This window comes from Colletes gigas, unplaced genomic scaffold (genome assembly GCF_013123115.1).
Source record: "Colletes gigas isolate AHSC1104 unplaced genomic scaffold, ASM1312311v1 Colletes_gigas_Sc00006, whole genome shotgun sequence".
NCBI classification, from domain to species: Eukaryota; Metazoa; Arthropoda; class Insecta; order Hymenoptera; family Colletidae; genus Colletes; species Colletes gigas.
The window spans coordinates 142,522-158,060 of NW_025106635.1; the positions used below are offsets into that span (position 1 = coordinate 142,522).

Sequence of the window (15,539 nt, forward strand, 5' to 3'; positions counted from 1 at the left end):
AATGATTGGAAAAGTGTTTGCGAATTGTGTAATACCGTTGAACGTTAATTTATTGTATAAATTTACATTATTTCAACATTGCATATCACTTATTTGCTCTTGCCAAAACTTTTACAATCTCAAGTTTTACAAGTGTTGGATTCACGTATGGAAATTATTATTAATTATCAACAAAAAGCTAAGGTCTTAATATAACGAATTATTTCTCTTGTTCCATACGAAAATGTTACATTAGATAATAAGTTAACAGAATGTGTTTGCTAATGCTTTATCTTAAAATTATATACAGGATGTAGTAAAAGCTTGATGCACCATTTTATTGAGCGATTTTAAATATTCTGTCAAAGGTAGTTTGACCGCGCAACTCCATGTCACTCAAAAAATGGAACATGCTTTTATAAGAAATGCATTAAAAGCCTCACGAAACGTGTTTTACTCCGCGCTCAATGGATCGCTTATCAATGTTAAAATAGTATTAAGAATTGCGAACAACATGAAAATTAATACGTAAATATGTTTATTTAACGCAATATTTTTAATGAAATATTATGTTAAAAAGTTGATTTTTTTAGTTACACCTCGTATATGTATATAACAAATGCATATCATCCTAATTAGTAGGTATTCACACGGTGTACAGTGTACACTATATAACCAATCAGTATACAAGAGCTTTTTAAAAAAAAGTAACAAATGCTGCCAGTACTTGCTTAACAAGTATTAACTATAAAATCCGATAATACTTGTTCGCATAGATGTATCTTTGTTTTTTTATTTAATTCTTTAATTGCATAGGGTGTACAATAATGCTTGTGTATACGCATCCAGTTGATTTGTTTTACATCTAGCAAATGTAAAACAGCGATAGAAGGCGGTGATAATATATTAGCAGTTACACAGCATATACATGATAAAATCAAAATGGCAATTCTAGCGATAAGTACTTCATAAATCAGTTCATGCTTTATAAATCGTTTATGAATTTGCATGCTTCCGGAATCTATAGCGATCACATATAGAAAAATAATTTCACAACAAGTTCCTTTTTGTTGATTTTCTCTTAGTTACATATGAGTTAACAAATCACATGTGCAAAAATTATAGTATTGATAAATGTTCTCGTTGGATACCAATAAATCTAGATTTCCATTAATTATACATACGTATATCGAGCGTGTACAGTAAATAATACTGGTAAATTGAACATTTAACAGAACGTGGAAATACAATGAGTTCTAAAAAAAACAAGATTTGTTTTGAAGATTTGAGAAAAAAAGACACAAGAAAATATTCCAAGAAATAAGTAATATAATATTCGCACATGCGATATGCGTAGAAACGCATATTCTCTTCCTCTATTTGTTCATATAGAACGTTAAATTTCTGGATCTAATTAACGTTTCCAAGTACGGTAGTCGATATCTTTCAATCTTTGCACTTTAAAAATCACTCCATTTACGTACTGACGTCTAGTTAACATTTCAATTACAAAAACGTAACAAAAAATGTTAAGATTTATCAATATAGACGCATTATTGTACGATCGATCCTTCGTATATGTATATGTATAATAGATTTAATAGTTTCTCGTTGGACACACTTGTATTACACTCTTTACGAATTTACGTGTAAATTGAAAAATAAAAATAAAAATAAAATTTCGCTTTCTTCTATTATCACTCCATCACTGTTCCTCTAAAATTCCACGATACCAGAAAAGAGGGATGCATACGATAAACATGGAACAGATAACTTTCAAAATAGTTGAAAAAATAACAGTTTCGATAAAATATGTTACACTGTACATATTTTCTACAGATATATGTATAATTAAATCAGGCTAGCCTGACATATTGTATATGTTGATAACTATTCACAACCGAATGAGGAGACAAGTTTAAAGCTTAGCTAATAAAAATGAAATATTTCATTCGAATATTACTAGGTATATGTTACATATCCTTTACATTACTCGATTTGCGATGTACAAGTTTATGATAAAACCACATAGGATTGAACAAGAATCTAGTATTCTTTTCAACGGGATTATGTCTTTTCAGTTGATCGTACGTGTGGTTTAACAGCTCGCATTCGTGTATTTTAAAAAGATATCAAAGAATAAAAGGTGTCTGGATGCTTTTTCCACCTTTATTGTTTAAGAGTCGTTCGTCTCGTCTATGTTGCGGGTATGTATTCCTACTACCTTGCAGCTGGCATCTTCTCAAGGAAATCTTGTTCGATCACTGTATCCAACTGTGTGATATTCAACGGCGCTTGTGTGTCGCTTGATCTGCGGCTAAGCGCCGTAAAAAAATAATGCAGATCTTGCAACGAACGAATGTTGTTTGATGTTAAAAGAAGTTCACCGGGCGCTGCTTTCACAAAACTCTGATCTTGTTTGTACTGCAATAGAATTCCACGATTAGAATCTCCACTGATCTTCAAACCATGCAACAAGCACTTTTGGCATTACCGTCGTAATGCGTTAAATGCTTAATACTCGGTCATGCTATTTATAAATTAAAACCAACCAATACAATTTTAGGATAGAAAAATTTGTTAAAAAAATACAGACAGTAGAATTACTGTTTATAAAGTTTACCATCTATAATGCTATACAATAATCTATAATAAATAATAATAATTTTAAAGATAACATTTCGATTAGCGACGCGTGTAGAAATATTATTTATGAATCGAAATTTTACATTGTAACGTTGAGTATAATTCAAGCACTGATTTGTTGGAGTACAGGGTTATTGGCTTGGTCTCAAAAATAAATCATACATACATATATATATATATATATATACATATACATATACATATATGTATATGTTTCACATGCTGCCAAAATAAGTATTTCATCAGTGAAAGCAGTTCAAAGCAGCGCACACATTCTGTCTATCGAAAGGAATAATACAAAATAGAAACTAACGGTAAACTAAACGCTTCTCTTTTTAATTCCTATAAAATTGCAAAAACATCAAATACTATGAAACGAAAATGAATGTTTGTAATATAATCCTAACTTTAATGCAACTTGAAAGATACTTAATTGTTTCTGATTGGGACAGATGTGCAAGTGAAGCTACAGTGTTAATTGTATGCAATAATAGTGAAAGATCATATACAGTTCACAGTCAGTCAGTCTGAATGTGGCCATGGCAGTGACTGGACTAAGAACAGTTGCTTACTTAATCTTTCTTCTTATAGTAACGATAAATGCTCGTAAGTGTTGCATGTAATCAAAAGAGAGTTTTTTCAATGTCCAAATAAATGCGTGCTTAGTGTCGATTAAAAAGAAACAACACACAGCAAAATATTTTAACTTTTTTTTTTTTTACCAAAAAAGGTCCACTTATATATATTACATTTTCACTGCGCTAGTAATTTTTAAAATATTTAAACAATTTCCAACCATACTATTTCTTTTTATTTTCATTTCTTTGTATTTAATATTTTATCATTCGACGTTTCATCCTAAATTTGTTAAGTTTAAACATTTCTTTTTGTATACGTTGATATTTTTTTAATTAGTTTTTCTTTTTCTGCAATACGAATGAATATATATATATATATATATATATATATATATGTATATAGAAAAATAAAAAGGCTGCGAATAGTTAAAACTTCACCACTTTTAATGGACTTAATTTAAGCTGATTGGTAGTAATTAGCAGAAATTCAACGGTACGAATCGCTGAACACATTAAGCCATCTATTTTCATTTACATTACTCGTTTGCAGAACAAACATGTTATTGCAATACATTTGTTATATTAATAAATAAGGTAATTTGACGAATCGCATTTTTTTAGAATACACGGATGATTCTGATTATAAAGACTTGGAATTTTACGAAGAAATGCCAATCGGTTACGCTGGGAATTTCGAGAATGATCACCTGAATATCGTTCAAGACGATTATTATATTTTGAATGAGTTCGAAGACGCGGTCGCACGAGGACGCAGATGCGATGTTTGTCCCGATATACGCGATCTTGATTTTCCCTTCAAACTCGTCGATGATTCTCCAAAGAAGGGAAGTACACCTGACACGCAATTAGATTGGTATAAACCGGAAAGAGTGTATCGATATACGAAACACAGAATTCCCGGATACGATTACGAAGAACTTGATCATGTGTTTGCAAAAAAGCCTCAAGAATGTGACGATAAATCTATTTGGACCCACTGTGTTTGTCGGTTCACATGTACCGAACCGGATGTGGTAGATTGTTATACACCGTGCAGAAGTGGATGCGAATGTAAAGAAGAATATGTGTTTGACGAGAAAGCGAAACGATGTATGTTGCCGGAAGAATGTCCAAGAGTAGAGGATTACATCGACGTATAAATGATTTAAGTTACGTTAATCATATTAAAAGGTGCACTGCTTTGGCTGCGCTTTCACTATTGTCAAACACTTTGTACGAAACAACAAAGTATTAAATTTACATTAATTTTGAATAAAGCAAAAGTTTCTTTTAAAAATACCTTGCTGTCCATTAATTTTGCTATTCTCGTAATATGCGGTACAAAATCAGAAGATAGATTATTGTTTTCCGAAGATCCTGCTGCCGAATCACCTACAAATGCCCACCTATACCTATATAAACGTTAAATTGTTTAATAAATTTGTTTGTCATGTGCACGATACAAAACTGTTGTTTCACTTACATTTGAAATTGGGGAAGCCTATGTGCAGGCAAAAGTAATGCTAGATCCAGCAATTTAGCAGCAGCAAGTTGCAATTGCAACCAATGCGGATGGCCATGTGCCTGAAGTCCGTTACTGGCGTTTACAGCCCATGAAGAATCCAAAGCTGAGAGCAGTTTTATGTGCGAACTGTAGAAAAGTAGAGAACATAATTAAAAAAAGAGATACTTCCATTGACAAAATTCGACAATTCGTTTCCTAAATACATAATTTTAGCATAATTGCAATTAAAAGCGAAAAGACAAAACAAACATAAACCCCTTAAATTACTGTAACTACTATTTTTCAACACTACCAAATGTTCCTCGAGGACGTGATATTATTTTTCAATTTTTTATTACGAAAATTTACTATATTACGTGCCCCTATCGAGAACAAGGTATCTAAGAATTTTTATAACGTACATGTTTGTTAGCGACATATTTTATGATACAAAAATAACTGTTTTAATTCTTCGATATATTGTTCCGATATTGAAATTTCACGTGATGATCGTTAATGCGCAAGAAGCATTCAATTACCTGCCGTGACGACTGATGGTCCCAACACCAATCAATTTATGGAGGCATCATAAATTCCACCAAATTGCGGATACCGAAACAGAGCCAAAAACAATATGACATTAGGTATTATTAATGTTAGTAAGGAATAAATACAAACAATTTTATTACAGCATAGCACATTATACGCTAAGAAAAGGTTATACGAACTGTCAAAGGAAACGTGGAAAATAAACGATAAATGTCATCTAAACAATTTAAAAAAATAATATTGAATTTCAATTAAGTTTTAACTTTGACGTATCAAAATTGACTTAATCCTCATAAAATCAGTATAGCAATTTGAATAAATGTGTTGCAATCTGTTGTACAATATTTAACTTAACTATATTAAGATTTTCGTTTAATAACTTTTGAATCGATGTCGTCGAAATATCATGCATTAAAAGCACCAAAATCCCAAAAGCAGAGTGATTTCAATTAGTAAGAATAATAACGGTTGTTACTGTACCTAAATTCATCGCTGTCCGCGTTCAATTCTTGTTCAATATATAGGAAGACTTGAACAAGCTCGCTGACTATTACCGGCCACAAGGAAGTAGCGTGTTGCGGTGACATTCTTAGAAGCAGTACTCGAAAACAAAGAAAGACTTGTGCCTGAATTGAGGGTATCACTTGCGGTAAACGCAGACTGTCCGCTAGTCGTTCTAGGTTTAAAAGGAATAAGAAAATTCGATTGTACGTTGCGTGATCCTTAACAGAATATTTACCAAATTTTATCTTCGGTATTTTTATTCTTGTTAACGTCTTACCTTGAATTTCAGGCATGTACTTGTGATACTGATCCATTTCGCTGCAAAGTATTACGTACGCCAGCCTTTTCAAAAGTTGAGCCTTTTGTTCGTACTCCTGCTCCTTCGAAGAGAATATACTGATACCGCTACTTTGAGCCATGGAAACACGATCTGCGACAAAACAGATGTCATTAATGAAACATGTTCGTCGGACGAAACCGCGTTCAAGTGATTGTGCAAAATAATTACTCATTAAATCCCGGAAGGTTGTATTGTCATGTGTCATTAAATTATCTATAATAGTCCGCCAATAAGGTAAACATGCCGGCGTCATTTGAAAGAAGGCAGAATCTAGTAGAAGATCCAGTACATCTTTACGCCATGCTTTTCTCGTGTACTGGTAGCCGGATAAGGAACTCAGTAGCTGAGAACAGGCCGTGAACGAGGCAATGTTTTTTGTCCTGGAATTAATGTAATTAATAGAATGCATCGGTATGAAGAGACGCGTTACGTTAAATACAGATAAATCTTACGAGTGATTTTTAAGATACGGCGTAACATTATACATAAGATTGGTTAATAATGTTACTACGCGTTCCTTTTCTTGAGAACCGTAACTAACATCTAACAAGGGTGCTAATATTTCTGCCAAAACTGCTTGAGCTTGAACGCTAAACGCTGCGTTAGGCGGTGTGCCAGGTGTTACTGCAACAATAATATTCCGCTTGATTCGTACATCAAATTAAGTTTAGTATGCTAAGGCAATATCGCGTTAGTAATAAACAAAGGTTCCGGTTATCGAGCAAAATTATAAAGAAAATAGGTCTAAAAAGAAAGCATATTACGCACCAGTACCGCTTTTCCCTTCTTTACCTTCCGAAGATCCTTCAGTGACCTCGAAGGCGTCTTCCCTTACTGCCAAGTTTCTTCTTAACCACGTGGTTTGTTCTAAACATGCTCCTGCTATTTGCGAGCATAATTCAACCAACTAGAATATTGAAAAATTCAATTACGTAGCGAGCAAACATTCATTACTTGCATAATAAAGAGGGAATAAAGTAGTACCTTTGCCGACACGTCTTGTAAATCCCGTATATCTTTCTTCTCCTGCATAGGAGGACATTTCTGCACGTACTCGTTTAAAATTGCCAACAAAAGAAATTGAGCAGGAGCCGTTAAGGATAGGCCGTCTTTAAGCAAACCCAGCAAAGATGCCCAAGATTCGATAAGGGACTGAGAAGTGTTACTCTGCATATATACATAAAGTAATTCTAACACGGAAACTTCCAACGAAAAGTCCTGCTTCACGCCATGAATAGGAGGTGGAGTCTTAACAACTTGATGCACAGTTTGAACCAAGGTATCGATAGGCATCACGCGGATCGCGCTTACCAAGTGAACCATAACTTGCTGATTTGGACAAGCTTCTGGCAGTACCTATAATACGGAGGTATAAAATACAACATTATTTTTGTATGCGTTTAAAATATGTTACAACGTTTCAAACACGATAATGTAGCTACCTTTTTCGAATTGCCAGAGGGTTGTCGTCTTTCGTGCCAAGCAACAGCAATGGCGGCCAAAAAGTTCACTCCATGATGGAAAGATATAGGCGATAAGAGTTCTAAAAGTTGATGCTTTACTATTCTCGGACTACCCACTACACAGCTGGCCTGTTCACTAAAGTTTTATCAAAGGAAATTCGTTAACGTAACGTTCAAAGTAACGAACAACAAATATAAAATGAAACAAACTTGTCTTTCGTTGCTAACACTGCTTGCCAAAGAGTGGAGAGGGATGCGATTATGCGTGGCAGGTGACTTAAAGCGGTTCTTCTAGCATGTTGCTGCAGTTCGTTTGTGCCGTTCTTATCCTTGGACGCAGTAAGATCCTACAAGATATACATAGATAATTAATTAATAATACCGTGCTTGGTTAAAAACATTCCGAGAACGTGTATATTTATGGCTTACTGGGGAAAGCGGACTCGGCATGAACACGTGAATCAGATTATTGAATATCTGACCTGGATTTGCCCCAGGTATTCCAGTCTGAATTGTACCGCTTAATGGCTGATTAAATGAAAAGCCGATTTGCTGTGACGTGTCCAATAAGCAGTAATGAAGTAAAAACGTTAAAGCCTCTAGGTGCGTGACTGTGTAGTCCGCTGGAAGGCAACACTCGACAGTGGTGCTTGTGTCTTGCAACTTTGTAGCAGCTGTTTCTTCGGCGATGTAATACGAAGCTAAATGCTCGATGTTGCAACACAATTGGTGAATAACCGATGTTACTATTCCCGTTAAAGAAGATCCCATGAATGGAAGACTCGACGTAACAAGAGTCGTCCAAAATTGATGCAAGTGTCTCATATGGTCCTTTAGAAGAGAAATAATCTCCCTCAATTGTAGCTCTTGATAGTAAAAATAATTCAAGGAGCAATAAAATTAAAATTTAATGCGTACCAATTGTAAAGCGCTAAGTATACTAGCAAGGAACATCGGTTGTTGTGGAATCGGCGCACCGGGTATATATTTTAAGCTACTTCCCATGATATTGGGAATAGATTTTGTCGGAGTATTCGAGGTTATCACGGTTGGTGGGCATATTTCTTCACCTTTCTGATTACCGCATTGATGTTCCAACATGATCAAAGCCAACAGTAATCTTGAATAATAATAATAATAATAATAATAATAATAAAATTTTCTGAACGTAACACACGACTATTAAACATATTTGTTATTTGTAAATTATTCGTCACCTCAGTAATTGTATTTGGAAAGCCTCCGTGTGGTCGCTCGCCCTATATTTGCATTTATTTAGATCGGTGTCTGTGATTGGATCGTTAAACGAAATTATTTCCTCGGTAAACGTAACCACTTCCTCGTTTTCCTTATGCGCATTTTTCATGTTCATCACGCTAGACACAAGACAGTGGAGCGCAACTTTTTGTACTTTACATTTTGTAAGTAGATCAACTATGTAACAACTGAAACCCTTTCCAGAGTCGCGAACGATAGGAATTAACTCGGAGAATATTAACGTTAATAATTCTGCACTCGCTAGTTGCACCTATTTAAAAAAGAAACGATTTCGACAACAGTTTGTAAATGAATAAAGCATGCGTTTAAACTACAATCACCTGTCGGTTCCCTGAAATTTCTTCGTGCGTGAGTCTCATCTGTCCCAAATTGGGATAGTAACTTCTCGCAAAATAAAGGCACACGCTAATTAAAACTTCTAAATACATGCTGCTTCTATAAGCAGCTATGAATTCCGTGTTCACTATATCCCCATGAAAGTTTCTTCCAAATACACTCTTTCGGTGTCTGGCTAACAAATTTAACAATGTTGTGTTTTTGGTCGCATTGGTTACACCGGTTGTTGCAGCACAAAACAAGTACATTCTGGTGTTGGTCAAGAGCTCGTTGCGAAGAGTCCGCAACGCGTACAATGTTCTGGTTGAGTCGTAAACTCCGCAATAAAGTAGCATATGCGAATGAAGATTATGTACGCCAACTCCATAGTTACGATTCGTTTTTGAGTTCTGATACGCGGACTCGTCGGTGTTTTTAGACGTTTCAGGGACATCGCACAATTGCATCACTTGATCGAGCACTTCGTTTAGAATTTCCTCAACCATGGTGCTGCTGCTCGAATTACTGAAGTATTCTTCCGCGGTTGTGCTGGTGTCCAAGTCACCTTCTTCGTCGTTCATCGTCCAGCTAGGTACTTCGACGTTTGCCTCGAAGCTTCCAACCTCATGAACATCGTAATTTGTCGTGAACTCGTTTGTACTATGATATTTACCCTTTATGATAGTGCCTGCTATTTCTCTAGAACTGCCTGGCATTATAACAGAGTCTTTCTTCGGTTTCGCTTGTTTATTAGTGATCTCGGGACTGCTAGAATCAAAGCTGTTGGTGATAGAGTCCAACGATGAATTAACTTCACCGTTCAACTTTTTAAATCCGTTCTTGTCCTTGGCTTTCAAGCTGGAGTTGGTAGATTCGAAGAGGCTCTCGTCCAAGCTAGCGGTCGAACCTTTGTCGAAATCTATCTTCTTGAATCTGGTCGCGTTTTTCAATAACTCTGTCGTTAGGTTTGCCTTCTTCGTGCTGGGCAACAACAACTCGTCTTCCGTCAACGAATCGTTGGAATTTTCGTTGGAATTTAACGATAAGGGATTAACGAACACGGATATCTTCCGGTTACCGGATATGCTGGCCGGAACTTCAAGTTCCTTCATGAACTGATTCCTTTCGGTCACGTACTGATTGCAATTCTCACCGGCAGCTAGCGTAGTCACGGCAAATATTCTCTTCACTTTTACGGGGTTTATGGCTTTTTTCTTTTTTTTACCCTTCCTCCATTTTTTATCTTCATCCACGCTATCGCTGACGTGATATATCACATTCCCATCGACCGAGCTGATCGCATAAATTTTTGCCGCGCCTTCCGTATCATCTTGTATCTCAGATTTCTCCTCGATAGGGTCGTTCTTCGTCAGAACAGTATTACTGTGTTGTATACTGACATGAAGCACGCTCATACGACAAGTAGATGGATCTAAAAGTATTATCAGTAACGGATCCACTATCCGCGAAATGTCTCCCCGCATTAAAGAATGCAGAAGCCACGATTGGGCGTGAAGCTTCAAAGGAGAATTATCTGCGAGTTGTAGATTATCTAGTATCTTTAACAATGACCTGTAAAATAATCCGTATTAGTATTAAACGGTCGATAAGAATATACAGAGAGATACTGCGGAGGGAATTTGTATAAGAAGACCGGTATTGTGCCAATGAAACTGTGTGAGAACTTACTGATCGAACGATCTCATACAGCCACGTAGTCTGGGATTTGTCTCAATTTCTCGACCAAGGTGCCACAAAGTGGCGAATCTGTTGAACGCTTCTATCCTCTTTTCTATGTTTTCTGCCGTCAGCGCTGCCCCTACCACATCCTCGACCGCGTCGCAAGAATTGTACAACGCGTGATGCAATTCGTGTAACAGTTCAACGCATCGCATTCTATATTTGTGAACGGGCAATTCACCGAGGTGGTGCCACAGGGAATGTGCCAGTACCTTCGAGAAGTAGATTTTAAGCCCTTGTCTTACGGTTAAAGGAGAATGATTTAAAGATCAATTGAATACCTGAAACACGTTGGTATATTGCATCAAGTAAGTAATATGCCATTGCTTCAGTAGAGGTACCATGATTACAGCCGTAACTCCTTCCCCGCTCTTTGGCTGAGTTTCGATATCGTTGTGAGCTTTCAGTAATGCTATTAAATCCAGCAACGTGGCAATACTGGTCAATTGCAGAGCTGGTTGCTTTCCCAACCAGCAACTACAGACCACCAATACTTTCAACCAATCCGGCAAAACAATGTTTCCTTTCGGTTCTTCTTCTACTAGCAATCCATCACCAAAATGAAAATACTTGGGGAAAGTGGATAGTTCGACGAATAAACTTGATGCGATTCGTACGGGTTCCTCCCATTCTGTTTGCGAGACAGAATCAACGTACAGATGAAGAATATCTAAACGCTTCGAGTCTTCTATCACAGACACGTCTTGACCGAAGAACCCGGAATCTTCCATAGATAATCTAGAGTTTAATAGAAGCTCTAAATAACGCATTCTTTCGTCAACGCTCTCCCTTGGTAGTAGTATCAGTAAATTATCATACATATCCTGTAACGTTCTTTCTTTACTCAGCACTCTATTACTAATTAGTTTAACGTAAAAAGTCTCGTACTGTCTTAAACATTTTTCTAACATTGTGTGTTGTGCTTGAAACGCCGGGGACGGACCCCTGCCTAAGGACCCTGTGGAACCCATAGTGCTATTTTTACTCGACTGCTTTAACGTAGTCAACTGATCCTTGGTTGGAGAAGTAATATTATTCGCCTCTATGTATCCGGTCTTTATGTCGTCCATACTTTTATTTCGCGGTAAGCTTTTAGATTCTTGGCTCACTACTACCGAAGTATTAACGCTGTTATCTTGAACAGATTCGGTCAATTTTGAGGTACTCTTGCTAGATTTCTTTTTCGATTTTTTCTCCGATCTTTTAGCGGCACCTCCCGAGTTTGCTCTTCTCCTTGGACTAGGACTTTTCTCGGAAAACGAACCACTAGATGTGTCCGGTTTATTTAGTTTACTATCCGACTGACTCTTTTCTAAAGGTATTGCGGTTAAGGAATTGTCACAGAGCGATGTAGCGGTATTAACGTTCGGGGTTACGTCTAATTTCGTTTCTAACTCGTTTTTCTCCGTATGAGTTGATACCACCGTCGGTTGAACTTTCGATAAAATTTTTGCGCACAATCTAAGACTCCTTGAAATCTCCATAGGAGACAAAAGATCAATGTGATACATGAGCTTACTGATGATTTCATAAAAAAGACCAGGCAAGTGCTCTGAGGGGGTATCTATAAATGCATCCAACGACACTGTTTCGAGTAGGAATTCCGTTAATATACATATTTCCATAAAATTTGGCATTCCAGTACCCACAGGCTTTACTGCAACGTCTTCTGGCTCGCATTTAGAGTTTGTCCTAGCTCGGCAAGCTTGTTCAAACAAATATCCACAATGTATCCAAACGTAAGACGGTTCCAATGTTGAAAACAACAAGTTTGCTGATTTCACTACTTCGTTCGTTTTTGGTACTCTATTCGACTGTCCGCAAGCATTATAAAATGTCCTGTTGGAAGAAAATTAATTTACATACAACTATACCTCCAAGTACGCGGACAGTGGAAGGGAGTGTAAAAATTACAAAAAATTTTCCCGCGTATTTCAAGGGACAACTATACTATAGTAGTTTGAATGGTCGCGCGTCTTACCTAAAAACTTCAAACAAAATATCATCCAGAATTACTGGGCCGATATCTGCTTTCTCTAATAACGAGACTAATATTCTGTATGGTTTCAAATCCTGTGGACTCTCCTCGCAGACAGATTTTAATAATGATTTTATGGCCTCGACTAACATTTCTTTCGAGTACATGTCAAAATAGGTGGGTGTATTTTCTGCAGTTTCCGTAGAGACCGTAGTAACAGTCTTTCTCTTTAAAATAGATGTGCTTACTTCAGTGCCCAAAAGCCAAGCAAACAATCGCCTATGATATATGTAAATTTAATGCATAAAATATCGAATGCGATCTTTCCGTATGTTTCTATTCTCTTTATTTTACCTATTTAAACTCATGTCTCTTCTTAATATAGTAACAAGAGCAGCTGTGACTAGCGATACCATACGTTCATGCGTTAATTGACTATTATGCACGGGAAAACCAATCAACAGCAAATCCAGAGCACTTCTTTGTACCAACACAGAATTGTCTTGTACTCCGGCACACAGAGCAGTAACCTAGTTAATAATTTCAACGATAATACGTGTCAAAGTACCGAGTACGATCGAAATTTTGCGTTACTTACCATAATATTGGTGTTTGTGCCCATGATGTACTTTTGTTCTTCCATTGGCAGCTTTTTATTGAAATGTACCAACACAAATGATATAGCAGGTAGTCGAATTCCAGAATTTGAAGCTAAACAATCCCACAAACAAGCATAAAAATGTTCCGGACCTACTCCTTCGCATACCTTTTCAAGCAAGGAATTGGTTCTAAAAAGAAAATTCTTATTAACTCTCTCTCCATCTCTCGCTTGTTGTTTTTATCACCAATACCTATCAAAGTGGTCGGAACCATCCTCTAGACCAAGGAGAACGCCGCTTAAAAATCCACTCAGACCAGGCCGTAATCTCTCTCCAAGAGGCACAAAGTGCGTTTCGTACACTGTCAGCAAAGATGGTCTTACATTCATAGCGGCATGACCCAACAGTGGAAATAAACCTGAGAGAATGTACGTTAATAACAAGTATGAAATGTCGTGTATCGTGTTACGTTTATCGTCTTACCGGCGCTATATATGAACAGTTCATGACTTAATCTGTTGGTGCCCATACATTTGAAAATAATGTCGTAAGTTTCTAGAGCTTTTAAATGAACACCCGAGGGCAAAGCAGGATGCATACATTGCGCCAATCTTTTAGATATTTTAATTCTTCTAGGAATAACTGGAAACTTCATATGACTTAGCAATACTTTGTTCAATTTTCCAAGCGCAGAAATTAAATCTGCCCATTCGCTGGTATATTCAAAGCTCTTCAGAGCTTTGTCAACGGCGGACACATAACTGCATAAAATAGACAAAGTTCATATATATTAAAATTTAATAGTTCCTTGAAAGAATTTATTCGACGAGCAATAATTTTAAAATAGATAACACAGCTTATAAGCTCCAAGTAATTATTCGTTCGACGGTAGTTTTCTATGATGACGGAAAACATACATAAACGGATGTAGTAATCTACTTACACTCTATATTTAGAGTCCTTCATAAGTTCATACTCTTCCAAGGCAATAGATCCCATTGTTGCTGTTTGGTGTTGCAATTTACAATAAAAATAGATTATTTATCACTCTTGCACAATCCGCTTTACATTTTCCCAGTAATGGTCAATATTACAAATGATTCATACAAAGCAAGTTCTATAGAGGGATTTTCTTATCACACAGCACATTGTGTTTAGATAACAATGGATTCCTTTATCTGAAAAGAGAAATTCGTTAACCTCTAGATACAGTGAATTTCGATCGTACACAATCTTTATCGCGCGCGTTTCCTCTATACGAAAACTTTGCACAAAATCGTTTTTTATGGATAAAAATAATCGTCGTGGTTCGAACATTGACTTGTTCGACAATTTTGTCGCATTAATAGTACATAGTTGGTTTTATCGTGTTATTAAAAGTAACCATATCACCATTTGTAAGTACCATATGATCGACGAGTGTTAGATTTTTAAAAACCAACGAACGAAAAAACTACACCAAACGAGATAACTTCTTTCACGACCACCAGCAAAAAAATAATGTCCGAGCAGAGTTTCGGAATAAATTGTAAGGAGAAATTTATAACGCGCACGGTATAATGCATTTATTCTCTCCGTGTTTATAAGTTCACAGTTATCCGCACTGTATTAAAAAGATCGCTATATCGTCCTACATGATAAGTTAACGTCGCGACGTCTAAATATCTCGGTTCCGAAGGGTGAGCGTGTTGTTGGAAGGTGGGAATCTTTAGGGTACCGTTCCGTTCAGAGTACAAACAAAACAAATAGCAACAAAAATAGAACGAGATCCGTGGTCGCATATCGGTCGAAGAAAAAGCTCACCTCCTGATGTTGACATTTCGGATGTACATATGTGTTGTCAAGGGTGAAGGTGAAAAGCATTGGCCAGACGCACATTTTTTTAATTGTGCATGCACACGGTCATCGAGAAGCAAACGGTGGCCGTAACGAATCCGCGAGAACAGGTTCGATAATCCTTCGAACGGATCGCCACAGGCAGATTCGCAAAACTCTCCCGTCAAATCAGCTTTTCCATCGCCTTTCGCACGTATTATTTACACGCCTACGAATGTCTGAAGTTGGCC

At 36.6% G+C, this 15,539-nt stretch overlaps 2 protein-coding genes across 4 annotated transcripts; one reads left to right on the forward strand and one right to left on the reverse strand.

Moving 5' to 3' along the window:
- Positions 1–146: 146 nt before the first annotated feature.
- LOC122395739 (protein dopey-1 homolog) lies at positions 147–15,539 on the reverse strand. 3 transcript variants are annotated; one of them, XM_043393575.1, is made up of 25 exons: positions 15,277–15,539; positions 14,417–14,651; positions 13,957–14,234; positions 13,726–13,891; positions 13,473–13,662; positions 13,229–13,404; positions 12,878–13,153; positions 11,178–12,735; positions 10,846–11,108; positions 9,162–10,728; positions 8,781–9,091; positions 8,482–8,683; positions 7,993–8,394; positions 7,774–7,910; positions 7,543–7,699; positions 7,085–7,456; positions 6,869–7,007; positions 6,553–6,724; positions 6,269–6,480; positions 6,038–6,190; positions 5,737–5,932; positions 5,247–5,258; positions 4,687–4,854; positions 4,504–4,615; positions 147–2,403 (listed from the first exon to the last, which is right to left on the reverse strand). In XM_043393575.1, exons 2-25 carry the CDS (start codon positions 14,470–14,472, stop codon positions 2,200–2,202), a joined length of 7,479 nt encoding a protein of 2,492 aa, XP_043249510.1. In that variant the 5' UTR covers positions 14,473–14,651; positions 15,277–15,539; the 3' UTR covers positions 147–2,199. The 3 variants fall into 3 exon arrangements, with proteins under 3 accessions (XP_043249510.1, XP_043249511.1, XP_043249512.1); XM_043393576.1 differs by lacking the exon at positions 15,277–15,539 and adding an exon at positions 15,108–15,239; XM_043393577.1 differs by lacking the exon at positions 5,247–5,258 and having other exon boundaries at positions 15,277–15,538.
- On the forward strand, positions 2,890–4,478 carry LOC122395743. Its single transcript, XM_043393581.1, has 2 exons — positions 2,890–3,231; positions 3,825–4,478. Exons 1-2 carry the CDS (start codon positions 3,165–3,167, stop codon positions 4,361–4,363), a joined length of 606 nt encoding a protein of 201 aa, XP_043249516.1. The 5' UTR covers positions 2,890–3,164; the 3' UTR covers positions 4,364–4,478.